At 33.0% G+C, this 26,848-nt stretch overlaps 2 protein-coding genes across 5 annotated transcripts in view; one reads left to right on the forward strand and one right to left on the reverse strand.

The window, feature by feature from the left end:
• The window catches only part of LOC136041636 (dystrophin-like), a 92,217-nt gene extending 72,742 nt beyond the window's left edge, over positions 1–19,475 (reverse strand). For both annotated transcript variants that reach the window (XR_010621075.1, XM_065726333.1), the window contains exons 1-2: positions 19,405–19,475; positions 1,642–1,765 (exon numbers count right to left, since the gene is read on the reverse strand). Coding sequence is in view for 1 of the 2 variants with exons in the window: in XM_065726333.1 (XP_065582405.1) it covers positions 1,642–1,694 (53 nt within the window). In the remaining variant the exon portion in view is untranslated. The remainder of the gene's footprint in view (positions 1–1,641; positions 1,766–19,404) is intronic.
• Positions 19,476–24,717: 5,242 nt separating this feature from the next.
• LOC136041664 (zinc finger protein 260-like) overlaps positions 24,718–26,848 on the forward strand; it is a 66,716-nt gene continuing 64,585 nt past the window's right edge. For all 3 annotated transcript variants that reach the window (XM_065726376.1, XM_065726377.1, XM_065726378.1), the window contains exon 1: positions 24,718–24,901. In XM_065726376.1, coding sequence (XP_065582448.1) covers positions 24,749–24,901 — 153 coding nt within the window. In that variant the 5' untranslated portion in view covers positions 24,718–24,748. The remainder of the gene's footprint in view (positions 24,902–26,848) is intronic.

The following is a 26,848-nucleotide window of genomic DNA, read 5'->3' on the forward strand; positions in this document are numbered from 1 at the left end:
CTAAAAAACTTTAACATTAAACCCCTTATTATCTGTGTGTGCATTTAAATCTAAAGTATACTTAGTTTCACTTAGTGTCTATACAGACCACACATAACCAAAATCAGGGGGACCAGAGGATTTTTTACCCTGTTTCTAACAGTGAATTCTACATATACGTAGACACTATGTTTAGAGTTTAACATGAAGTTGAAAAAGACAAAACACAATCGTAAGAAAATAAAATCAAAACCGTTCAACCTTCTCTGTAATATGTACAAAAAAAAGATTAAAAATCAAGAGTTTTTTTCACTCAATTGTTATTGAAGATGGGTAATACTGATGATATGTAGGGTTATTGATGCCTACACTCCCCTCCTTCAAATAAAAAATCTACTTAAATTAGGGCTTGTATGCTAGTTCTTATAGCCTACCAAATCGTTCTTGGAAAGAGAGAGCCTCTTGTTGGAAATCTCTCTTGGACACTTCTATTTACACGCCACTTCAGACTACCGCGCTCAGTGCAAGGCTGATGTGAGAACCCTTCCAGTATAAACAAAATGGCAATTCCATCTGTACTCAAAAACTGGCTCAATATTTAGAGCCACGATTCCAGATATCTTCTTTCATAGCAGGTATCTTAACAACAAAGACTTAAAAGACTTAACAACATTTTTTTATTTTAAGGGCACCTTCCCCTCCCACCCCCAATTGACATTAATGTTGATACAGTATCCACACAGCAAATTCAACTATTTAATGTAATTTTCTAATATATATACAAAATTATATATATACAGATATATATATATATATATATATATATATATATATATATATATATATATATATATATATATATATATGTATATATATATATATATATATATATATATATATATATATATATATATATATATATATATATATATATATATATGTGTGTGTGTGTGTGTGTATTTATGTAGCAAATTACAAAGTAAACTCATTCAATAGCTCTAAACACACAAAATATTTGAAAAAGAATGCTGGTCAAGGAAAATTTGATTAAAATAAAAACTTGCATACAGCAGGTAAACGATTTAAAAGACAGTTTTCCTGTGGTTAGTATTATCGCCTAGCCCAACATCTTTTTTTTTTTTTTTTTTTTTTTTTTTTTTTTTTTTTTTTTTTTTTTTTTTTTTTTTTTTTTTTTTTTTTTTTTTTTTTTTTTATTACATTACCATAGCTGTGTCCATGAAACGGGTATAAATTTGATGATGATTTTAAATCAAGGCATGATGAAGGGACAGTTAACAATCACAAGCTCGTCTCTCCGTGACCCAGTGTATTTTATTTGTTATGCATATTGTATTAATAAATTGAACTTGAATTGAACTTGAACTACTAAGCTGCAGCTGCTGTCTATTCATGCTATAGCCTACAGATAGCTGCACAAAACCGATATTCAAGGGGTCACAGGAATTTTCTCAGGGTGATTTGAGATTTAGGCTACAAAATGTGTTTTAAGTCTAAATATTTGTTTGCTTATTTCATCATCATTTTAAAAAGAAATTTGGGGATAGAAAGTTGGGCATAGAGACCTTAGTAAATATCCCCTAGTTACTCTTCTATGCATAACAGTGGTTCTATGGATATAGTGCTAAATCTTAATATACTCACTTAGAGTAGAGAGGAATTCCATTATTAAGATGCTTTTTATTCCAGCCTTTCATTGCTTTTCATAGGAAACTTAGACCTGACACAAGAAGCATCAATATGTAATTATTATGTTTGCATGAGCCACCTAAAAAGAAATAAGAAAAGGTTATATATACACACACATATATATATACACATGTATATATATATATATATATATATATATATATATATATATATATATATATATATATATATATATATATATATATATATATATATATATATATATATCAGGATTAATACATTATACTGGGGTATATAGGAGTGCTGTTATTGATGTCAAAAGTTCAACAGGAATATTTCTTGGACCAAGCTTTTTTAACCTCTATAGTTACAGACAGACTGATAGTTATGCTGCATGAAAACACAAGTTCCTAGGCTTTGTCTAAAGCCCCCAAGACTGAAAGAAGATCATTTTTGGAGGAGGGAGGGGGCTCAAACAGATGGTGTCAATCAGGGTATTTCATGGTTTTGTTCATGAGAAAAAGTGGACAGAAATTTATGTTTCCAGACATTCCAAATAAGACAGACAACATTGTTTTGAAATTCCCTTGCCTATAAAACTGAGGAATGGGTGTCATTTTAATGGTCTTATTGCTATTTTGTAGTGCTATTTTTTTTTATTTTTTGTGTGTGTGTGTGTTTGTGTTTGTGCTGTTGCATTGGTGATTTCTCTCTTCATGATATATATATATATATATATATATATATATATATATATATATATATATATATCTATATATATATCTTCTATATATATAAAAATAAGTTGTCTGTCCGTTACGCTAGATTATATCTTCTATATATATAAAAGAAAACAAACTAGAATGTAAAAACTGGAAATTGCATAAATATTTCGAAATATTTTGACAATAGATAAAAGTAATTCGAAAAAGAATAATGGTAAAAAACTAAAAAAAAACTAAGAGAAAAAACTAAAAAAAAAAATTAAAAATTAAAAAAATTAAAAAAAGAAAAAACCTAAAAAGAAAAAACGTAAAAAAATAAAAAAGATAAAAAACTAAAAAAAAACTAAAAAAGCTAAAAACTAAAAAAAGAAAAAACTAAAAAAAAAACTGGGAATTGCACAAATATTTCAATATATTTTGACAATAGATTAAAGTAATTCGAAAACCTTAAAACAGATACCCCAAATTTGAGGTTTAATTTAAATTGTTGGAGCTTTAGCATGCTTGGCACGTAAAGATTTTTCCAAGTGTCAATGTTAGAATGAACATTGAGAAATTGAAGAAAACAAATCAATAAAAAGAAGAAACTAAAAAAAGAAAAAACTAAAAAAGAAAAAAAACTAAAGAAGAAACTGTATCTATATATATAAAAATCTATCTTCTTCTATATATATAAAAATAAGTTGTCTGTCCGTTACGCCAGATTATATCTTAAATATATATAAAAATGAAACTAAACTGAAAACCAAACTGAAACTAAAAATGTAGAAACTGGTAATTGCATAAATATTTCTATATATTTTGACAATAGATTAAAGTAATTCGAAAACCTTATAACAGATATTTATAATTTTGAGTTTTATTATAAATTGTCGAGTGTTTGCATGCTTGGTACGTAAAATTTTTTTCTAACATCAATGTTAGAATGAACACTGAAAAATTGAAAAACATTGAAAAAGGTAGAATGTTACCAAAAAGCAAAACCAGGCTTGCGGTTCAAAGAGAAATGGCCAGATTAAGAATGTGCAATTTACGTCAACGAAGGCGTGTCGAGGAACTACCAGAGCAACGCGAAACCAGACTTGCTTCTGAAAGAGAAAGTAAAAAAAGAAGGCGTGCCGAGGAATCAAAAGAACAGCAGGGAAACAGGCTTGAGGCTGATAGAGAAAGTAAGAAAAGAAAGCGTGCCGAGGAATCAGAGCAATCTGAAAGTTATCGCCTGGCATTCAGGTACAACCCAGTCGATGATTATAGCTTGAGTAGATGTGTTCAAATCGGGACAATGTCTAAAATTTGTCCCTATTGCAAGGCCTTGAAATTCAATGGTGAAACAATGGGAATGTGTTGCGCCTCAGGAAAAGTTAAAATTCCTCTATTGGCTGCACCACCAGAGCCATTGAAGACTTTCCTTACTGGAAATACGTCAGAATCTAAGCGTTTTTTGCCAAAAATCAGACAATACAACTCATGTTTCCAAATGACGTCGTTTGGAGCCCAAATCGAAAATCCAGATCAATTTATGTCTACTTTCAAAGTAAAAGGGCAAATTTATCATAAAGCAGGGTCCCTTCTACCATTCTCAGGCGAGAATCATAAATTTTTACAATTGTACTTCATCAGTGATAGAAATTCTGAATTGAATGCACGTTGCGAAATTTCTCCCAACGTTGAAAGGACAATCGTTTCCCAATTGCAACATCTTTTCCACGAAAATAATAAGTTAGTGCGTCTGTTCAAAACAGCCATCGATTTGATGCCTACTGATACTCATAAAATTGTTATTTCCGCTGACAAAACGCCTCCTGGCCAACATGTGCGTAGATACAATGCTCCGACTATCGACGAAGTGGCAATCGTTATGGTCGGTGATCAGTTTTTACCTCGAGATATTATTCTACATAAGCGAAACGCTCAGTTGTTAAGAATTGCTGAAACTCATCGATGCTACGATGCCCTACAATATCCTATCATTTTTTGGGATGGAGCCAACGGCTATCACTTTAATATTAAATTGATGAATCCAGCCACTAACAAAGAAATGAATAAGAAATGCAGTGCAATGCATTATTATTCCTATAGACTAATGATTCGGCAGGATGAAGAAAATTATATTTTAAAATGCCGTGAATTGTTTCACCAATTTGTCGTGGATATGTATGCTAAAATTGAATCAGAACGTTTGCTATATATCCGCCTGAATCAGACCAAGCTCCGCTCTGAACAATACATTCATTTGCGAGATGCATTTATAAATGACGGTAATACCACAAACGTTGGAAGATTAACAATTTTACCTTCGTCATATGCTGGCAGTCCCCGTCATATGCATGAATATGCTCAAGATGCTATTGCGTATGTTCGTCTCTATGGTCGTCCAGATTTATTTATTACATTTACATGTAATCAATCTTGGGACGAGATACTGCAGCTTTTACTTCAAGGACAATCGGCGGTTCATAGGCATGACATTACGGCACGTGTCTTCCGGCAAAAGTTGAAATCACTGATAAACTACCTTGTAAAACATGAAGTGTTTGGGTCAGTGCGATGCTGGATGTACTCAGTGGAATGGCAAAAACGAGGTTTGCCACACGCACATATACTAATCTGGCTACATAAAAAAATTACTTCAAACGAAATTGATGATGTGATTTCCGCTGAAATACCTGATAAAAATGTCGATAAGGGGTTACATGATATTATTGTAAAAAATATGATACATGGACCTTGCAGTGCACTGAACGAAAATTCACCATGCATGGCCAAAGGAAGGTGCACAAAGCAATATCCTCGACTTTTAGTACCCAAAACAATTACTGGCAATGATGGTTACCCACAATATAGAAGAAGATCTACTGAAGATGGCGGTAAAACAGCAATAATAAAGAAGCGTAACGGTACCACGATCGAAGTAGATAACCAGTGGGTTGTTCCATATTCCCCTTTATTATCAAAAACATTTAATGCACACATAAACGTTGAATACTGTAATTCCGTAAAGGCAATCAAATACATATGTAAATACGTCAACAAAGGCAGTGACATGGCAGTTTTTGGCTTGCAGTCCGAAATCAAAGATTTCGATGAAATCGTAGAATATCAGGCTGGAAGATACATAAGCAGTAATGAAGCTGTTTGGCGAATTCTTTCATTTCCGATACATGAACGTAGTCCAGCTGTTGTTCACTTAGCGGTACATTTACAGAATGGTCAACGTGTTTATTTCACGGAAACCAACGTGCAACAAAGAGTCCTGAATCCACCGGATACAACATTAACAGCTTTTTTTTCGCTTTGCAAAAATGATTCTTTTGCAAAAAAACTGCTGTATACTGAAGTGCCTTCGTATTACACGTGGAATACTAAAAATAAAGTATTTGAACGTCGAAAACAGGGTAAGTCAGTCGACGGCCAACCTACCATCTTCAAAGATACCACGATAGGAAGACTCTACACCGTTCACCCCAATCAACATGAATGCTTCTTTCTACGCCTGCTTTTGGTGAATGTACCCGGTCCGACATCCTTTGAGTATTTGAGGACTGTAAATGGTACTATACATGACACTTACCGTAGTGCATGCCAAGCTCTGAATTTATTGGAGAATGACCAACACTGGGATAACTGCATCAATGACGCGTGCGAAACGTCAACCCCAAGTCAAATTCGTGCATTGTTTGGCATCATTTTAACAACTTGCTCTCCATCAGCTCCTACAGATTTATGGGAAAAATATAAGTCAAAAATGTCCGAAGATATACTTCATCGAAAACAGTTAGAGACGTCAGACATGACTTTTGATTTTACATCAGAAATTTATAACTACACTTTAGTTGTTATAGAAGATTTGTGCATAAGTATGGCAAACAAACCTCTTCAGGGTTTGGGAATGCCTTCACCTAACCGTATCGCTGCTGTTTCGAGATGTGTAGAATTGGATCGTGAACAAAGTTACAGTACGAGTGATCTATTGTCGTATGTACAAAATAACATTTCCAAGTTAACGTCGGAACAAAAAGACATTTATGATACGATAATGCATTGTGTCGATAACAACGTTGGAGAAATTTTCTTTTTGGATGCGCCAGGAGGTACTGGTAAAACGTTTGTGATAAAACTGATTCTGGCATCAATTCGATCTAAAAATGATATAGCGTTGGCAATTGCGTCGTCCGGAATAGCCGCAACATTGCTGCCTGGTGGAAGAACTGCTCATTCCGCTTTGAAATTGCCTCTGAACTTGCATTCTACAGAAACTCCCACGTGCAATATTTCCAAATCATCTGGGATGGGTAAAGTATTGCAGCAATGCAAACTTATTATTTGGGATGAGTGCACAATGGCACACAAAAAATCGCTCGAGGCTCTGGATCAATGCTTGAAAGATTTGCGAGGGAAGTCGAAACCCTTTGGCAGCACCTTAATATTGCTTGCGGGAGATTTCAGGCAAACATTACCTATAATACCTAGATCAACTCCTGCAGACGAAATGAATGCTTGCCTGAAAAATTCTAATTTATGGGCACACGTAAAAACATTAAAATTAACTACAAATATGCGTGTCCGATTGCAAAACGATGACTCTGGTCAAACATTTTCAGATCAATTGCTGGCAATGGGAAACGGAAAGCTCCCAGTAGACTCAATTTCAGGACGTATACAACTACCTGCTGATTTCTGTAATTTAGTGACGTCCAAAAATGAATTGATTGAAAAAGTATTTCCGAATATTCTAAAAAATTATAAAAATAATAAATGGCTAAGTGAAAGAGCGATTCTCGCACCCAAAAATATAGACGTCCACGAAATCAACAATATTGTTTTGACCAAGATTCAAGACCAGGCAGTCCTTTACAAGTCAGTCGACACAGTTTTGGAACCAAATGAAGCGGTTAATTATCCATCTGAATTTTTAAATTCCATAGATCTTTCAGGGTTTCCACCACACGTGCTACAACTAAAAATAGGCGTACCAATAATACTTTTAAGAAATATAAACCCACCAAAGCTTTGCAATGGCACTCGACTTGCCGTAAAAAAAACAATGGAAAACCTAATAGAGGCCACAATCCTGACAGGGCCTTTTGAGGGTGAGGCTGTTCTTATTCCTTGCATTCCCATGATTCCAACAGATATGCCTTTTCAATTTAAAAGATTGCAATTCCCAATTCGATTAGCATTTGCAATCACCATTAACAAAGCTCAAGGTCAATCATTAGAAAAATGTGGTATTGATCTTAATACTGATTGTTTTTCCCATGGACAATTGTACGTTGCATGTTCGAGGGTCGGTAAACCTGACAATCTATTTATATGCAGCGAGAATTGGACAGCGAAGAATGTTGTATATTCGCAAGTTTTACGCAGTTAATTTGTATTTCGGAACCAAATGAAGCGGTTAATTATCCATCTGAATTTTTAAATTCCATAGATCCTTCAGGGTGTCCACCACACCTGCTACAACTAAAAATAGGCGTACCAATAATACTTTTAAGAAATATCAACCCACCAAAGCTTTGCAATGGCACGCGACTTGCCGTAAAAAAAATACAATGGAAAACCTAATAGATGCCACAATCTTGACAGGGCCTTATGAGGGTAAGGCTGTTCTTATTCCTCGCATTCCCATGATTCCAACGGATCTGCTTTTTCAATTTAAAAGATTGCAATTCCCAATTCGATTAGCATTTGCAACCACCATCAACAAAGCTCAAGGGCAATCACTAGAAAAATGCGGTATAGATCTTAATACAGATTGCTTTACCAATGTACAATTGTATGTTGCAGCTTTGAGGGTCGGTAAACCTGACAATCTATTTATACGCACAGACAATGGGACAGCGAAGACTGTTGTATATTCACAAGTTTTACGTAGTTAATTTGTATTGTATCTATCTATCTATCTATCTATATAAAAACGAGTTGTGTGTATGCATGTTTGTTTGTTTGTAAAAAGAGCGTTTGCATATGACGTCATTATTAGTACATACGGCTTTGTATATGGACAGACAATGGGAAAGCCAAGAATGTTGTATATTCGCAATTTTTACGTAGTTTGAAACACATATATAAATCTATCTATATTCACAGGTGGGACACAGGGACACAACTACAATGGCGCGTAACTAATATGGCGCGTAACTAATATGGCGCGTAACGACTTACGCGCGCGGGGGGGCTTGGGGGGGCGCGAAGCGCCCCACCAACTAGGTGTTGGGGTGGCGCGAAGCGCCACCCCAACAGCTAGTATATATATATATATATATATATATATATATATATATATATATATATATATATATATATATGTATATATATATATATATATATATATATATATATATATATATATAATGAAAAGAGAAATCACCAATGCAACAGCACAAATACAGTAAAAAAAAAGACAGAAGGAGAAATGAGGACTGTTTTCCTCCAATAGCGATTAATATAGATCAGCACTTGAATGAGGCCTTAACCCTTCTCATCCATACAATCACATAGGTCAAACAGCATAGCCATACACAATCAACCACAAAGAATAATCCATGGACAGGCAGTCGTGTCATCAGTAAGTATAAGTTGTCATTTAAAAAAATAAAAGGCAAATAATTCAGAGGCAACAACCTAACACAAGGACTCATCAGGAGAATACACACTTGCCTATAGGGTTTCGGTACTTTAAATTCTCTACCCAGGCAAGTGGCATGCCTACCATACATTCCCTATGGTATCCCTGTGTTAGGTATCACCCCCAAAATATATGTTTATGAAAAAACAAGCAAATATAGAACAACCAAATAACACACACACACACACATATATATATATATATATACTAGCTGTTGGGGTGGCGCTTCGCGCCACCCCAACACCTAGTTGGTGGGGGCGCTTCGCGCCCCCCCCAAGCCCCCCCGCGCGCGTAAGTCGTTACGCGCCATATTAGTTACGCGCCATTGTAGTTGTGTCCCTATGTCCCACCTGTGAATATAGATATATATATATATATATATATATATATATATATATATATATATATATATATATATATATATATATATATATATATATATATATATATATATATATATATATATATATATATATATATATATATATATATATATATATATATATATATATATATATATATATATATATATATATATATATATATATATATATATATATATATATATGTTTTTAACTACGTAAAACTTGCGAATATACAACATTCTTTGCTGTCCCATTGTCTGTGCATATAAATAGATTGTCAGGTTTACCGACTCTTGAACATGCAACATATAATGGTCCATGGGAAAACAATCCGTATTCAGATCTATACCTCATGATTCTAATGATTGCCCTTGAGCTTTGTTGATGGTGATTGCTAATCGACCATTCCCTGAGTCGCCATCGTCATTTATATATCCCCCTGTGCACCCCGGCGTCCCCTTTGTAGTTATGTCCCTGTGTCCCGGTCGTCATTTATATTCCCTGTGTCCCGGTCGTCATTTGTGTCCCGGTGTTCCAGTCTGTGATTTCTCTTTGAGTGTCCCGGGCGTCATTTATATTCCTTGTGTCCCGGTGTCCCGGTCGTCATTTATATCCCCCTGTGCCCCCCGGCGTCCCCATTGTAGTTGTGTCCCTGTGTCCCTGTCGTCATTTATATTCCCTGTGTCCCGGTCGTCATTTGTATCCTGGTGTCCCGGTCTGTATATACATTCGTTTTTTAGTTTTGTTTTTCTCCTTTATTTTTTTCCTTTTTTCTTTTTTTTCTTTTTTAGTTTATTTAGATTTTTAGATTTTTTTTTATATTTATTAATATTTTTTTAGTTTTCTTTTTCTCTTATTTTTCAGTTTTTTCCTTTTTTTTAGTTTTTTCTTTTTTAGTTTTTAGTTTTTTTTTTGTTTTTTACCTTTTTTTAGTTTTTTTAGTTTTTTTAGTTTTTTAGCTTTTTTAGTTTTTTATTAGTTTTTAGTTTTTTTTTAGTTTTTGCCTTTTTTTAGTTTTTTCAGTTTTTTTTAGTTTTTAGTTTTTTACCTTTTTTTAGTTTTTTTTTAGTTTTTTAGCTTTTTTAGCTTTTTTTTTCTTTTTAGTTTTTTTTGTAGTTTTTACCTTTTTTAGTTTTTTTTCTTCTTTTGTATTAGTGTGAAATAATTCAGACGTCATATGCGGACAAACCCGACGTCACTCGACAGACAGACAGACAGACATAACCCACAAACAACTTATTTTTATATATATTTATTCATATTTTTTTAGTTTTCTTTTTCTCTTTTATTTTTCAGTTTTTTCTTTTTTTTAGTTTTTTTCTTTTTTAGTTTTTATTTTTTTTTAGTTTTTTACCTTTTTTTAGTTTTTTTTAGTTTTTTTTAGTTTTTTAGCTTTTTTAGTTTTTTTATTAGTTTTTATTTTTTTTGTAGTTTTTGCCTTTTTTTATTTTTTTCAGTTTTTTTTTAGTTATTAGATTTTTACCTTTTTTTAGTTTTTTTTAGTTTTTTAGCTTTTTTAGTTTTTTTTTCTTTTTAGTTTTTTTTTGTAGGTTTTACCTTTTTTAGTTTTTTTCTTCTTTTGTATTAGTGTGAAATAATTCAGACATCATATGCGGACAAACATGACGTCACCTGATCCATCCACAGATCCACACACAGACAACTTATTTTTCTTTTTCTCTTATTTTTCAGTTTTTTCCTTTTTTTAGTTTTTTCTTTTTTAGTTTTTAGTTTTTTTTGTTTTTTACCTTTTTTTAGTTTTTTTAGTTTTTTTAGTTTTTTAGCTTTTTTAGTTTTTTTATTAGTTTTTAGTTTTTTTTAGTTTTTGCCTTTTTTTAGTTTTTTCAGTTTTTTTTAGTTTTTAGTTTTTTACCTTTTTTTAGTTTTTTTTAGTTTTTTAGCTTTTTTAGTTTTTTTTCTTTTTAGTTTTTTTTGTAGTTTTTACCTTTTTTAGTTTTTTTTCTTCTTTTGTATTAGTGTGAAATAATTCAGACGTCATATGCGGACAAACCCGACGTCACTCGACAGACAGACAGACAGACATAACCCACAAACAACTTATTTATATATATATTTATTCATATTTTTTTAGTTTTCTTTTTCTCTTTTATTTTTCAGTTTTTTCTTTTTTTTTAGTTTTTTTCTTTTTTAGTTTTTTCTTTTTTTTTAGTTTTTTAGCTTTTTTTAGTTTTTTTTTTAGTTTTTTATCTTTTTTATTTTTTACGTTTTTTCTTTTTAGGTTTTTCTTTTTTTAATTTTTTTAATTTTTAATTTTTTAGTTTTTTTCTTTTTAGTTTCTTTTTAGTTTTTTACCATTTTTCTTTTTTCGAATTACTTTAATCAATTATCAAAATATTTCGAAATATTTATGCTATTTCCAGTTTTTACATTTTAGTTTGTTTTCTTTTATATATATAGAAGATATAATCTGGCGTAACGGACAGACAACTTATTTTTATATATATAGATATATATATCTATATATATAAAAATAAGTTGTCTGTGGATGGATGGATGGATGTGTCAGGTGACGTCACCTGAAAAAACTGGATCAGGTGACGTCAAAACTGAAAAAACTAAAAAAAGGCAAAAACTACAAAAAAAACTAAAAACTAATAAAAAAAATAAAAAAGCTAAAAAACTAAAAAAACTATAAAGGTAAAAACCAATAAAAAACTAAAAAAAAAACTGAAAAAACTAAAAAAAGGCAAAAACTACAAAAAAAACTAAAAACTAATAAAAAAAGTAAAAAAGCTAAAAAACTAAAAAAACTAAAAAAAGGTAAAAAACTAAAAAAAATAAAAAATAAAAAAAACTAAAAAAAAAGGAAAAAACTGAAAAATAAGCTAAAATAAAGGTAAAAACCAATAAAAAACTAAAAAAAAAAAGGAAAAAACTAATAAATGACGACACTCAAAGAGAAAAAAAAGGCAAAAACTACAAAAAAAACTAAAAACTAATAAAAAAAATAAAAAAGCTAAAAAACTAAAAAAACTAAAAAAAGGCAAAAACTACAAAAAAAACTAAAAACTAATAAAAAAGCTAAAAAACTAAAAAAACTAAAAAAAAGGCAAAAACTACAAAAAAACTAAAAACTAATAAAAAAAATAAAAAAGCTAAAAAACTAAAAAAAACTAAAAAAAACTAAAAACAGGTAAAAAACTAAAAAAACTAAAAACTAAAAAAAACTAAAAAAGGTAAAAACTAAAAGAACTAAAAAAGAAAAAAATAAATGACGACACTCAAAGAGAAAGCGACCAGGACAAAAGAAATGTTCGATTAGCAATCAACAAAGCACCGGGACACAGGGAGTATAAATGACGACCCGGGGGAAACAGGGGGATATAAATGACGACCGGGACAAAAAAACTAAAAAGAAAAAAAAACTAAAAACTAATAAAAAAACTAAAAAATCTAAAAATCTAAATAAGCTAAAAAAGAAAAAAAAAGGAAAAAAATAAAGGAGAAAAACAAAACTAAAAAACGAATGTATATACAGACCGGGACACCGGGATACAAATGACGACCGGGACCCGGGACACAGGGAATATAAATGACGACCGGGACACAGGGACACAACTCCGGTACACCGGGATACAAATGACGACCGGGACACAGGGAATATAAATGACGACCGGGACACAGGGACACAACTACAACGGGGACACCGGGGGAAACAGGGGGATATAAATGACGACCGGGACAAAAAAACTAAAAAGAAAAAAAAACTAAAAACTAATAAAAAAACTAAAAAATCTAAAAATCTAAATAAGCTAAAAAAGAAAAAAAAAGGAAAAAAATAAAGGAGAAAAACAAAACTAAAAAACGAATGTATATACAGACCGGGACACCGGGATACAAATGACGACCGGGACCCGGGACACAGGGAATATAAATGACGACCGGGACACAGGGACACAACTACAACGGGGACACCGGGGGAAACAGGGGGATGTAAATGACGACCGGGACACCGGGACAGGGAATGGTCGATTAGCAATCACCATCAACAAAGCTCAAGGGCAATCATTAGAATCATGAGGTATAGATCTGAATACAGATTGTTTTCCCATGGACCATTATATGTTGCATGTTCAAGAGTCGGTAAACCTGACAATCTATTTATATGCAAAGACAATGGGACAGCAAAGAATGTTGTATATTCGCAAGTTTTACGTAGTTAAAACCATATATATATATCTATCTATATTCACAGGTGGGACATAGGGACACAACTACAATGGCGCGTAACTATTATGGCGCGTAACGACTTACGCGCGCGGGGGGGCTTGGGGGGGGCGCGAAGCGCCCCCACCAACTAGGTGTTGGGGTGGCGCGAAGCGCCACCCCAACAGCTAGTATATATATATATATATATATATATATAGTAGCAAAAGTTCCTACAAGCTCTTCATTAAAGATTTTTGGCACACATCAGTCTAGTCCTCACTTCATGATTCTGCCTTGGCACATGTGCAATGACAAATATTTACTGCATAGGACAAGAAGTAGCAACTGAAACTATTGCTGTAACACAGATGGATTTTCCTTTTCTGTGTACTCTGAGCTGTCCCATTTCTGAAGAAACTTTTCATTACTGTTTATATATATTTACATTGTAGGGTCTGTCCAAGTACAGGATATCTTACCTCAACTTTAAACTTATATTACTATAAAGCTTGAAAGCTTGCCATATTTGGTAGTAGTAAATAAATAAACTAAATATTTTTACATAAGAGAGAGGGGATACAGGTTTAGAACTTCTACTCTCTACATAGACATGTTATGTTATGCCTCTATCCTAATCTATTCAAAGAATCCCTTTTTACACCCTCCCAAATATCAATTTCCCTTAATTCCTTCCTTATGACCTCCTCCTTACCCATTTGGAAACAACCTGCTTTTCATTTGGCCCTTAATGGTTGGATGAAAAGAGTGGTCTTTGACAATCTGTCCTCCTTTAGCATCAGAACATGTCCAAGCCACCTCAATCTTTCCCTCATTATAGTCCTAGAAAACAGGATAAAACCAGACCTTTGATATAGCTTGAAAGATGGTCAGTCAGATAGGTACCCAAAAAGATCTGCAGGTAATTCCTCTGGAAACTCCGACAAGTCCTCCTCTATCATTGGAGTAACCATATTCCAGAACTAAACTTGAACACTATCATCAGTGTAACTTCTATTATTCTAACCTTGGTTTGCAGACTTATCAAACCTTTTTTCAACTTTGGAAAAATACCTTGAACCTTAGCTATTCTGCTTTTAACATCTTCACTGCTTCACCATTTTTACCAATAATACTACTAAGGTAAGTAAAGCTATCCACTTGATTGACCAATAACTTACACAATATCATTCCTAAATGTGGTTGCTTCTCTTTACTCGCCATTCTATCCCCTACCCTGAATAGGCAAAAATACAATCCAGTATGCTCATAAGCTCAATATGCAAACCAGTATATGCTCATTGTATTTCAAAAGTGTAACTCCTTTCTTCCTGTTGGATATTAACTATTAAATTGAAAAGAAGAGAAGTGTTGAAGATACAATGACTTTATACACTTTGGGCAATGACAAGGTTCCAATACCTCTACTGCTGAAAAATCCCAAAATTATGGGATTAGATTGAGAACTCTGACTTAGTTTATATTTTTCCTCACATATAGGTCACAGAATGTTTGAGTTGCAAAGGCATTATCTAAGTGGTGTAGTGTTTGGAGTGAATTCCCTTAGGGTAGTTGCTTGGAACCAGTTTTGTTTTGCATTTTTATAAGCATTTGCCACAGGTAATTCAACATAAGAAAATCAAAATATTTGCAGATGATGTAAAGCTTTATAGGGGCATATATTCTGTGTTTGATGTGACTCTTCTACAGGATGATTTAAACGGGTTGGATAATTGATGTAATTTAAATTCAATGTATATTGATCAGGGAAAATGACATGTGGTAAATTATTTAGTGAATGCAGTAGTATTCTATTGCTCATGTAGTGACCTGTACTGTTGATTTGATTACTTTGGTATTGTTTTTGATAATCAATTAAGGTTTGATAAACAGTCATTAGCTATATAACATAAACAAACTACAATCTACTTTGTATCAAAAGAATGTTTAGAAGTTTTAACCAGCAAAGCTTTACTACGCAGTATAAGACAATGACAAAAAAAAAAGTTGAATACTGTATATCTGTATGGTATACAACAAGGGAATCTAAATCATACATTATTGAAAGTGCAAAAATGGACATCAGAATTTTCTCCTTATTTATAGTATTTGCCTTATGAGAGTAGACTAAGCTGTTTGAGCCTACCATCTTTGCAACTCCGGAGGCATAGATTAGACTTAGTTAATACATTTAAAATTGTTAAAGGTGTTAATAGTTTATCTTTAAGTGATTTTTTTCAGTTGAGCCATTATTCACCCACACTGTAGAACTCATTAAAATTGCAACAGAAAAAGGGTTGGACACAAACCTTTTGTAAATCAGTTCATTAAATTAAAGAACAAGTTAACTAACCATGTTGTTTTTTGATTTTTGGTTGACCATCATGTAACAGCTTTGGTTGGAATCTCTTTTTATGCAAGACAGAATACAGAACTGTATTATTTATCATACTTTTATGATCTATTTGACTTGGGCCCTCTGAGAAGAGTGTCTTAAATTTGTGTCTGTGCATTCTGATGTATTTGCTCATTTCTGTAATGTTTCTAGCCTAAGAAATGTATTTGCTATTGTGGTACCAGTCAATACACAGTGGTTCAATTTTGTTAATTGTCTATTTGTCATGAGACAAGCCTATGGCTTCCTTAAGCCTTGATAAAAAAAAATAAATGAATAAAATTCTGGTTTAAGGGCTTCTCTGCATCTTGAAAAGTGTTGAGTAAGATGGAAAAAAAAAACTCCTAGTAATGTATCCAGAGCATTAATGGTCTCCTGGGTATATACCTTGAAGCATTTATCTTCACTCCTTCTTCCTCCAGAGAGCACTGACCTTTAACACTCTTTGTGTTATAAAAATGAAACTGTTAGACATAATACAAAAAACATTTTCAGCCACAAACCTATGCTTAACTCCAATATACAGAGTTGAAATGATCTGTGAATTTATTTCTTATAATTAGGGAGAAAATACAGATATGGCTTAAAATTCTACCATAATAAAGGAACTGCATGTACTTATCAGTTATATAATAGACACTCAGGAAGTAAAGTTTGATTACTGCTAATGAAATGGAACGAAATATGATGAATACATAATAGTTTAAGAACAAATTTGGGCTATATATTAGCACATTAGGGGGGAAGGGTTAGAGCATAGCATCTGTTAAATGTGTAAAATAACCATTGCTATATTTAATATGTGCTATGTTTTACTCCCACCCCTAATGTGTAAATATGTAGCCTAAACTTTTAATAAAGCTAATGAAATAAAACAAAATGTAATGAATGTATAATACTTTATTAGGAAAATTGTAAAATTACAACTTAGAATTATGTACCCAGAATGCAAAAATATTGTTAAGAATCATGTTAAAAAGAGGTCTTGCCATCCAAATGATCAACAGTATAAAGAAGTTACTTGACCAATTTCTTGCATTGTAATTTTATAGTGTCTATTATATAACCAATAAGTACTGAATTGCATTTTCAAAAACTAAAGAAAATGAAAAAAAAATCAAGGTAAATGTTTTTTATGAGAATTCAGATTGCTAGAGACCTGTCATGAATGCAATCTTCCAATCTCTGTAAACAAAAAAAGGGATAAGCAAAGTAGCTTGGTAATACCTTTCCATAATAGATTATTGCCCATGGATTCATTTCTGAAAGTTTTATTCACCTAACTCAACTACTTTCCATGGTAGGAAGAAGCACTTAACCTAGAATTAGTAAAGGTTAAGAAGAACAAATCTCCAAAAGGAAACATGCTACAACAAAACATAGACAATTTTAGATGGCTAATTCTATTGATAAAGATGGCTAATAATTTTTAGATGTTCTTTTTGTGGTTTTTATTTGTATTTTTGACAATACTTACCCAGCCCTCCATACAGCCCTTGGCTACAGACAGAACAAGGATAAAATAGAAACTGTATCATAAGATTCCATATTTGATGCTCTCTTTTAACCTATTAGCTGTTACCTCATAACCTTCCTCTGATGGACAAGTAAAGCCCTAATAATATATTTGTTTGTTATAATTTCTGTTGACTGATCTACTGTAAAACTGGTTTTTGTAGAGGTATATTCTAGAATATAGCTTCTTCAGAAGGATACATGCTAGACAGTTCATTGCCAGGACCCTTCTATTGGTCATATATAGCCCTTTGCAATATAAAAAATAACCAAAAATTGCAGGAATTCCTGTTTATAATATGCCACAAGTATAAATTGATCATATTTCATTATTCTTTTCTTATTCTTATTGGTTCTGAATCAGTTGTCAACAATTATTTTGTAGTCTTTTCTTACATAGCCAAGAGCTAAATGAATTGTCAAAAAACAGAAACAAAAATGTAAAATTAGAAATGTAAGGCCTGTCTGTTTTTGTTCTAGCAAGTCTACTTCTGAAGAGCCACTGTTATAGACCTTTACCAAGGTTTTCCTGTGTCAACTATCCAGCTTAGAATATATGTTAATATAATGAATGTGCTGAAATGCTCCTGTCTGATTAATGTACACATACTGAATATACACATATATACTGAAAACACATAAAGTAAGAATTTAATTATTTACTTGGCCTAGGCTATGATAGTTTTTTTTTATATCACCTAGGTCTATAAGACCTAAGATGGACAGATAATATAAGGATGGATAATCCTTATATTGCTCCAAGCTGTGCTTTAAGGTAATTTAAGGTAAGATGTCACTAGAGGGAGGGCTGGTGATGAATTGTGAAAAATGTAAACAATCCCATAAAAATGAGCATAGGCCTACAATTAGAAATATAAAAATCTCTCTCTCTTTGTTCTTTCTGTCCTTCTTGAGAGGGACTATTCTTAACCTTTATTCTAGGATTTTGCCAATTTAGGCTATATATTTTCATACTAATAGAGAGGAGGGAGGGGGTGGTAAAGTGGAGGGATAAAAAATCTGATCAAGTGTCATACCTAGCCTTAGCCTGATACCCATATTAAGCTGCAAATAGGCCTAGGCATAAAATATCAGGTAAAATTCTAGTTAATTGACTTATTGTTATCTTGGAAAGGGTTTAGGTTAGGAAACTTAAACTTTCAGGGATGGGTGTACAGGCTAAAGTCTGTCCCAGGAAGATATTCTGAATACCCACCTACACTCTTTCTCCCTCTAGAGGGCCCTGAAATTTGCCTGCATGACAGGTCTATACCTACTGAAATTTTGACAAAACAACATTTTACCTTAATTTTCAGTTACGAGTTGCTTTTTCTCTGCCTTTAGTTCTGAAAATGCAATTCCTGTTAATGGAATTGAGCAAAGTTATGAAGCTGAAAACAATTTTGCAAGGTTTCACTTTTATAACATGCATATTTTTAAAGGTCATCAAAGGTCAGGGCCATTTAGAGGGGGAAGAAGAGGAGGTAGTTGCTACAAAATATCTTCCCAGGACATACTTTAGTCTGTAGATTCATCCCTGAAAGTTTCATTTTCCTAACCTAAACCCTTTCTCAGATAGCAAGAAGTCAATTAACTAGAAGTTTACCAAATATCGTATTTGAGTAAAGTGTCATGTCTAGTCCTAGCCTATGTTTATTACACCACTGACTAAAGATTCATTCCTTCAAGCTTCATTCAGATAGCTTGACAACACTATGGGTCACCAAAAAGCAACAAAACTGCATGTCTACAACTAACTTCTCTAGCACTGAATAAAATATGGCATTTTTCTGGAAATAAGTTGTTTTCAAATTAGGCCTAATCATTTTCACGTAGCCTACTCTTGATTTAGTAACTTTCCATTTGTAGAATTCATGGTTGAAAGAGTCTATTCTAGTTCCTGTATTATTCATAAAGCAGAATCTACCACTAATGTTACTCTTATTCTGTGAAGTTACTAACGTGTTTTAATAAATCAGTTAAAACGAAACTATTTTGATAATTCAAAATTTGGGATTTAGGACAGTGCCAAAGAAAAAGTCATACTGAGTGAAGGCGAAAATCTCGGGGAAACACAATATGCTTCATGCCGAATGTGCATTCCCTAAGTAGCCTAGGTAAAGTTGATTAAGTTGCGGGATTTTTCTTGGGTCTCTTCAAATTGAAACATAAGTACCATTTTTATTATTCCAAATATATATATATATATATATATATATATATATATATATATATATATATATATATATATATATATATATATATATATATATATATATATATATATATATATATATATATATATATATATATATATAATATATATATATATATATATATATATATATCGAAATTAAACACAAAAATTAAGAATTTTTATTAAAGATAAGCTAACGAACGAAAAAAAAATGTCTCAGCTAGACTTTGAAAAATGTATATTGTCTATTTTTCCTTACAATTTTGTACATTGATGCCCATGTTTACAACAACGGCCTGCAATATCGGGTTAAATGTCATAACTTTAATATAAAACATTTTAAAAAATCCAAACTACCAGTTAGTGTTACAATTTGAAAATTTACCATGCCAATGTGAACGGGCGAAAAACCAGTGTGCCACCCGGTTTCAAAATTAAAAAATAGTGTACTACTCTGTGGCTAAAAAATTGAAAATCAGAAACATCTCTACAATTGGTAAATTAGCAGATGATTTGGATACAATAAACTTCAAAGGTGATTTTCTTATCACAGAAGAGTTTTGTCTTCAATTATATGTGGCGGGTAGATTTTCCTCTTTCTGTTCGATCTACTGTCACCCACCCCTTTGTTGATTATATTCATGATCTTTGTACTTTCCAAAACGCTAACAAGCCCCTACGTTTCCACTCAAGAAGCAATCGATAAATTTTGACCTAGTTTTCATAATTAAAAGCGTACTGATAAAAAAAAAATTATCCCCCTCCTGTTGGTGAAAGTGACCACCTTGTCGTGTAAATAGTCAGCCAAGGACCCGAAGCAGCAAACAAATATTCAAAGAAAACAACATTTGAAGATTATTGGTTCATCAAGAATGAATAAGACCAAAAAATTGGGAGTTATTTCTCCAAGACGGAGTCAATGAGCAGGGGAGATATTCTCGACCGAACTATTGTCATAGAGACTCAGAAACAAAATATAAGAAAAACCTTAGTCCCAGTACGAAAAACATTGCCATATATGACAGCTAGTGTAAGATATTAATGAAACTTAAGCAAATCAAGTGGAACGAGAAATAAAATCCACATTACTATAAAAAAATGTGTTCCCTCCTAAAAACGAAGTCCATCGAAATGATTGGAATAAATGAATTAGAAATAACTCCTAACTCAATACAAAACTAGATTTAGACCTTAATTCCTATTTCAAACGGCAGTAATGTTATTCTTATGCAGAGGACAAATCACTTTGGTGTATTTGTCTGATATACGATACAAGAACATGACCTTAGTGAAGGTTCTTGTATTGGCTGAATCAAAGGTGTGCTTCAAAAGACTAGAGGGGTCTGAAAACTCAAGTACTTCTCAAATATTTATCTAAGAGCGAAAATTTGGTCCATGCATCCTCTCATCCTTTTGAAACCGCACTGTTTTTTTTTAAAACTTTTCTACAGTATCTGCGAGTCTAAGAAACACTACTATTCTAAGTAATACATTCTACTAGATTATCCTCTGTCTGTCTATCTTTAACTCTTTCCTCGCAGCTAATCGTGGCCACTAATCTTCATTAGTTGGTTCAATAGGGGCATATAGTATTGCGACTGATAGCTTGTAATTTTTAGTCGTAAAATGAACGAATAGCATTTTTATTATTAATACCCTCCAAAAGTAGGCAAGACTTAACATTTTCCTTATTTATCATGAGTCCTGCTTCCTGCCCAAGCTCTCTTTCGATCCTGCCTGAGTAAATAAACTCAACATCAGCTAAGTTCGTACTTCATACCCTTGGCTGATGAGTTTTCGAAATCTCTAATAAGACCAGTTCAAAACATCTGAATTTATCAGTCTAAATGTCAATACGAAAGTTTTTTTTTAACGCTGTAAAATTCCAGGTTACAAATTTGATAGTATTTAAATTGTCGAAATTATCATGGCCTAAGGAAAAATAATCGTTCCCAAGCCAGTACAGGACTAATAAATCTTCTCAAGTCTATATAAAGTGCTTAAGCCAGCTTAAAACCAGACAGTAAGAAGTCCCTGCGAACTGGGACCTCCAGTATGATTGGAGGCCTTGTGCAATTTTGGACCCAGCTTAGTTACAACATGATTTTCCACATGGGGCAATGCTCTTCTATCAACCAGAATTGAAAAACTCAGGATGTCATTGAGGCTCTTGATTCATCCTCAAAGGCTTCATAACCCAAAATGAATCTTTGACTTAGTACCCACTCAAAACCAGGAATCAGAATGAAAAGCTTACAAAAATTTTCTATGCTTATTTCAAATCAGCAAAGATCAGCAAATTTTTGCATGAACACCGGTAGTTTCACCTTTTTTGGGGTAAAGTTTTGGTACATTTTGGGTTTATTCGCTCCTTTTTGAATCGTAATTTTCTCAAGTCCATCGAAAATTTTCAAAAAAATCTTCTGTATTTTTTTTTTCAAGGGATCTTAGGATTTAGTATTCGTAATGTGTCAAGATTATTTTCTTCGCCTTTTCATTCTTCAGTGTTTGCCTTTACAGTTTTCAAGAGTAATTAAATTTCTTAATCAATTGGCCGCATTACTATAGAACAGATCAAAGGAATGGCAAGAGAGCGGTAAGAGATCAACTGACCAGTTACAGCTATGAAATTTAGTACATAAATAAAATCTAAGAGAGGCTTTTCTCAAAATAAAGGGGCAGGGAAGATTTTTTTTCATATCTTATGGAAAAAATCCCAAAGAAGTATTTTTTTTTCTTAACAAAAAACAACAGTTTTTAAAATCTTAAGGGGCTAGTTAATCCTCCTTCTGTGGGTGCTCCTGTCTTAGTTACTCAAAGTTAATCTTTACTTCATCATTCAAGCTAGGAAGAAATATTTATGTAGTTTGACGTTATTACCTTTTAACTGAATTAGTTGCTGACGACGCATATATGTTGAGCTTTGAGCTAGTTTTGATTTAAACAATAATTTCCAGACTCACCACGGTCACCACAAGGCATATAGGTAAGATTTAGACCTGGGTTAGGAATGCTTTGAGGAGTGAGACACAACTTTATAAAATGAGCAATAATATAGGAGATATCAAATGTTCAAAATAATGGTATCCAACCAAGGTAAAATTGGCAAAGTTGGTTTCAAAGACCTGTCCAAAATCGTCAAGCAGTAGAAGATCTCTATAATAGTTGATGAAAGAACGAATTTAAAGAACAAAAAGGGCCTAGTTATAGTTGTTCGCTTTCTGGATATAAAGAACACTGATCAAGAAAACGGTTTTGCTGTGAGAGACTCCTTCTCAGGACTTTCGGAAGAAGTTAAGAAGTTTAAAGGCAAACCTAATAAGGTTTGCCACAGACAATACGTCAATTAGTATGGTAGAGCAGGCTAGTGCGCATGCAAAGCTGTCACGAGACATCCGAAGTCTTTTTGCCCTTGGCTGCCCATGTTTTACATTCAATTTTGTTCTGTCGCTGCCGGAAATCGGTTTCCAAAAGAAATGAGCAATTTTATCAGAATGTATATTTTTATATTTGTCATAGCCTAAAAGGTAAGTGAGGTATTAGAAATGTAAAAGCTTACGGAACTGAAAGGTAATCAAATTTTGAGACATTTTTCGGTCTTGACTATGACTCAATGGCTATCTAAGCAAACCGTTGTAGCTCAATATTAGGATCAGTAGGACTACTTGACTTTATCCTTCCGTGCTGAAAGTCTTTAAAGCTCGAATAAGCCAGAAAAGTCCACTGCCAAACTAAAAAATCTAGTTTCACCAGTTTTTTAAGGCTTGCTCAGGCCTTCTAGTGTGAATTTTGTAATATGTTGAATACCTAACGGGTGATTTCTTATGTTGAATACCTAACGGGCAATCTTCTGGAGAAGACACTCAGATTAATCTTATCTACAATTATTTTATTGAATTGTATAAGACAATAGCATTCGACTTTGTGCTGCTTAGTTATACCAAAGAAAATGTTTCCCGCCTCGTAAGACTAGATGATATCGATCATCACACTATGCCAATAATGTGGATTGCGGTGGCCGATTAGAAATGGTGCTTACAGAAGAAAAGATATTCCTGTCAACTGTAGCTGGGCATAAGAAAGAGTTTAGAAATTTTTCGCTTGTGTTCTGGGGTGAGTTGCGGAAGCTATTTTCAACGCCAGATATTCATCAGAAAGAAAATTCAATAGGGTCCGCACAGGCTATGCTACAGAAGTAGAGATTGACTAGCAAAATTTGGAACGGCTCCTTTTGCTGAGCTACGATAACCAATAATGTATCGTCTAAGAGTAGAAGAGATCACTCTTTTGCCCTAAGCTTGGTGTTCGGATTGACTCAAATCCAGCTGTGTTTTGGATTCGAGTTTACAGACAAAAGACGTTCATGGGTCAAAGAGTTTTCTTCTATTTAGTTCTTTCATTCTAAGCCTTCATGTTCTCCCATGCAGTCACGTAACTGCTGAAGAAAATCTTGACAAAACCTGCGTTAGAAATTCTTTTGGTTTTACGACCTTGAAGGGTCTTTTAAGCCCCAAACAGATCGTCTGAGAAAATAGAAAACATCACTTTGAAATGGTTTTACATTTGAATTGGAAAAACTATGGAGGGGAGCATGAAAAATCTGGCCAAAAAAGAAACAGGAGAAATAATTACCAAGAAGCACAAAAGTTCCTTTCTGGATGTCATTTATCAATGTTTCAATTTACTACTTTTGTCCGGTTAAACATGATCTTTTGCGCAATACAGTCAAAATACATCTGTTAAACTAAGTTCGATCGATTGGTAAATACAACGAAGAACATAAATAGGATGATCAACAAATTATTTGGTCAACACGTAGCTCACCGGAGCCAAGGAGCCCTAGCTCACGCCGATGTAGTCCATGGACCAATGGAAACCCTGGGGCATTAATTTTACTGAAACAATTGTCTAAAGTAGTTTTAGTAGCTTATGTCTGCTATTGCGTTAAGATGATTATGTCAAAAGAAGCATTATATTTATTTTAAGCAAATATAACCACTACCACTTTCTACTGCAATTCGACATATTTTTTCTTTCTGCTACCATAAATATGTTTCTCAGTTGTCAGCAAAATCTAGTATCCCAAAGAAGAAGCCGAGGAAAATAAAAATGGAAAAGCTAGAGAATGATAAAAGTAGAATTGCAAATTTGCTTCACTACTTGCGAAAAGATGAAAAGTTTACTGATGTTAATATGTTTGCTGAAGGGACAAGGTTTCCCTGTCATAGAGCATTCTTATCAGCTGTTAGTCCATTTTTCAGAGTAAGTTGGACATGAGTTTAAGCAGCTTCAGTAGCCTCTATAAGCAATATTCCTGTTGTCCAATATGATTAATTATCTTACATAGGAAATAAGTTTTTTTTTTGTTTCAGGTTTGACGTACTGGTAAACAGTCCTATATATAATGTATTGTGGCACATAGGCTAATTGGCACATATATTGTGCTTATTAGCCTTGTGACCTAGCCTAGGCTACTTATTGACAGAATTTTTAATCCTCAGTCTAGGATTAAACCTCCAGTATGCCTAGGAAAAATTTTATTTTTCAAGATTAGATGGTAAATATTTTGCTGTTCATATTATTAACTTATGAATAAAGCAAATATATCACGTGATACCTTCTTTTAATTTCTTAATGTAGATAATTTTTGCTTCTCTTGCAAATTCATACTTGAGTCCTATTTAAACCCTCAAAAATGATCAAAGAATTTCTTGTTATTGGTTATTAACATGGCTTAAACCTATAATTTGATTATGCTATAAACCTTTTTTTTAAAGATACATAATCCACAAGCATTTATTTATTATGATTAAAATGGATAAAATACTCAAAATGATTTTTTGAATATTTTAGTTATATACAACACTCACAATTTCAAATATGCTGATAGACAGCAGTGGAGCCTTAACTTGGCCACACTTTTATAGTGAGTCCAAGTATTCAAAGATTACTTATCCAAAAAGTATAATTGCTTATCCTTAGTGTTTCATGAGATGCACATAATGTCAAGGGTCAGTAGGATTGCTGTTTGAAACAGTCTGCATTAGTTGTTGGATAAGTTAGGTTTGGATAAGTTACACCTGCTAACCATGGATAATGCAGGATTACTCATATATAAATAAAAAAGCCAATATTTTCAAAAATAAAAAAAATACATGAAATCCGGCCTCTTGGCCTTAAACTGCTAGGGACAGGTAGCTCAAGTACTCACACTTCCCACAAACCAAACAGAAGAGAAGAGAGGACAAAAAAGAAGGATTGCTAGTGCCATCTTGAAGTCAAAGGGGTGAAAGGACTGTATGCAGTCTGTATACCCTCATACAATTTATGGAATAGAAATCAAATGAACCAAAAAATAGTAATGCTAGGGACAGGTAGCTCAAGTACTCGCACTTCCCACAAACCAAACAGAAGAGAAGAGAGGACAAAAAAGAAGGATTGCTAGTGCCATCTTGAAGTCAAAGGGGTGAAAGGACTGTATGCAGTCTGTATACCCTCATACAATTTATGGAATGGAAATCAAGTGAACCAAAAAATAGTAATTATAAAATGTGACACACTTTTAGGGGTTTGTAAATAAACCATGTAAATAAGTAGAACACACATGATTGATGGTATTTTTCTAGCTGTCCATAGTGTTTTAGTTGACAAGTTGTTATTCTCTTTTATGGAATACACCCTGAGAAGTTACCATTTAGCCAATCAGTTGGATAAGGGGTGCTTTAACACACTATTAAAGTTTAAGCCAAATCTTGGAAAATGCTGTCTAATCTTTGACCCTAGATCTTAAAGTTAGAAGAATCACAGACACCAGATCTTCTTCTTCTTCATCAGCAGATGGGGGCTTTTCAGTTGATACTATTCAGCCCTTTTCCTTTTGACTCACTCTGTGAGATTGACAGAGCTATGGAGCTGGTTTGTTTTATATAATATGCATCTGCTCAGATTTCTTGTAGTATACCTTTTGATGCTAGCAGTTGAATTATAAGAGAATATATATTAAGCTCTGTGCTCTGTGTGCAAGTATGGTCAGCAAGACTCTTGGCTGTTAGTGGAATTTTGTGGTGTTTGAAGCATTCTAACATTTTACATTTCAGGGTATACTGTGTAGACGTCAGCATATTACATTCAAATAGGCAATGATCTATTGTTTCATTTTTAAGATTACATGACCTGCAAAGTGGGGATGAGGGAACTTTGCCACTTGAA

This window comes from Artemia franciscana, unplaced genomic scaffold (genome assembly GCF_032884065.1).
Source record: "Artemia franciscana unplaced genomic scaffold, ASM3288406v1 PGA_scaffold_32, whole genome shotgun sequence".
NCBI lineage: Eukaryota > Metazoa > Arthropoda > Branchiopoda > Anostraca > Artemiidae > Artemia > Artemia franciscana.